We start from the raw sequence: 1851 nt of genomic DNA on the forward strand, positions 1-1851 counted from the left end.
AAGATACCACGTTCGCGCTGGCAAGCACAACCGAGACAAACATCTGTGGATATAAACTCCTGCGAACTGAGCACCCCAAGCTCTGCGTCCTCGAAACGCAGCCAGGACGCGTGTTCAAAGGTCGTTCAAAAATCAAAATCGACAATCTTGATATTTTCTCGTACGTAAACTCCAAGTTTATTTACGTAGAAAAACACCTCAGAACACAGCTATCACAACTATACAGAGACATAATGGAACAGAAATGCGCTCTAGAGAGACAAATCCTGCTCAACGCTCTCTCCCTTGCAAGCATTGCACCAGACGAGATGGCGCACAGAATTATGAAATCACCAGGGTACACTGCCATTACAGCTGGCGAGGTTATCCACCTCATCAAATGCGTACCTGTGGAATGCCGAGTACGACCCGTCGACAATTGCTACAACGAGCTTCCCGTCACCCACCAGAATAAATCCCTTTTCCTATTACCCAGATCAAAAATACTCACAAAATCTGGAACACTCAGGGACTGCAACGAACTCCTACCAGCGATGTACCAAGTGCACAACATATGGTACCGACTGACACCGAAACCAGTGGAGTCAATCGCACCTCCGACAATCCAGCCGTTGACCAAGCCGTCATGGAGATACGTAAGCCCTGACTCGCTCGCCTCCAGCGGCATTTACACCAGCGAAGACCTGGATCGTCTGCGCGACCACATCATGTTCCCGATGGAAAAACCCTCAATGCTCAACACGATCGCCAGGGGAGCAATGGGACACGAAGTCCCCACAGGAAGTCTATCCATGCTAAACCTGCTAGACGAGAAAACACTCGACAAGCTAGCAGAAAACACGGGAGCACGCTTATGGAAAGGTTTCATAAGCTTCGGATCCGCCAGCGCCGGAGTGCTGGGCATCTTTGTCGTCGCACGACTTGCCAAATTAATAATAGACACACTGATCCATGGCTACGCGCTTCACTCCGTTTACGGATGGAGCCTACACCTCCTGGGAGCCGTATGGACATCAGTCACGAACATATTATTACACATGGGAAGACCGGCCGACGGCGGACAAAATAACAAAAGGAAGCAACCACCACTGGGACCACTACCCGTACAGGAAGAATCAACACCCCTAGCCCCCCCCTCACAAGAAGAAGACTCCCCACCAATACAAAAGGTGAAAAGTGAAGCGCATGTAAATTATAAAGAATTGCGCAACCTCCTCAACGAAGAGGTATAGACTCGTTCACCACTAAGAAATAAGAAAGTGTTAACCTTAACATTAAACATAAATAAAATTATACCCACTATGATATAGAACTGAAAAAGTTAGACATGGTCCAACTTTTTCTTCTAAGGGGGGAGGTGTCACGTCCGGCTACTTAAATTTTTCACTCCTATGCAAAATAATTCTAAATTCTTATAACACCGTTCGAAATGCGCGCCAATGCCGGCCATGACATCTAACTCCGCCTAGTGCCTGAGCGCGGCGCTCCGCAGCACCTGGGAACTTCCCTACCACGGCAACTCCCTACCCTAGAGAGTTCCCCCACTCTCGGCCGCCGCAACCGAGCTGCTGAAAACCGAAGGACCTCAGAGCGAGCCCAGAGGAGCTCAGTTCTAATCGCGCCGTCAAGCAGAGCAGTCACCTTTAAGACTCTCTCCGAATTCTAAAATTCAAATTCTAACTCTAAGATTCTAATTCTAATTCTAAGACTCTAATTCTAAGTTTAAGATTCTAACTCTAAAATTTAACTTAGATACTTTGTATTACTCGTAGTGTTATACTAGAATAAAAGTGTTATATATATATATATTCTAAATTCATTCTAAATTAGTTCCAACCTCGTGTATCTCCA

At 46.6% G+C, this 1851-nt stretch overlaps 1 protein-coding gene across 1 annotated transcript; it reads left to right on the forward strand.

Annotated features, from left to right (window-relative positions):
* The first annotated feature begins 233 nt into the window (after window positions 1-233).
* LOC145946695 (uncharacterized) lies at window positions 234-1232 on the forward strand. Its single transcript, XM_083056451.1, has one exon. The coding sequence runs from the start codon at window positions 234-236 to the stop codon at window positions 1230-1232; it is 999 nt and encodes a 332-aa protein (XP_082912577.1).
* The last annotated feature ends 619 nt before the right edge of the window (window positions 1233-1851 follow it).

This window comes from Prenolepis imparis, unplaced genomic scaffold (genome assembly GCF_030444845.1).
Source record: "Prenolepis imparis isolate NDT839.2.m4 unplaced genomic scaffold, iyPreImpa1.0 SCAF_18, whole genome shotgun sequence".
Classification (NCBI taxonomy): Eukaryota; Metazoa; Arthropoda; class Insecta; order Hymenoptera; family Formicidae; genus Prenolepis; species Prenolepis imparis.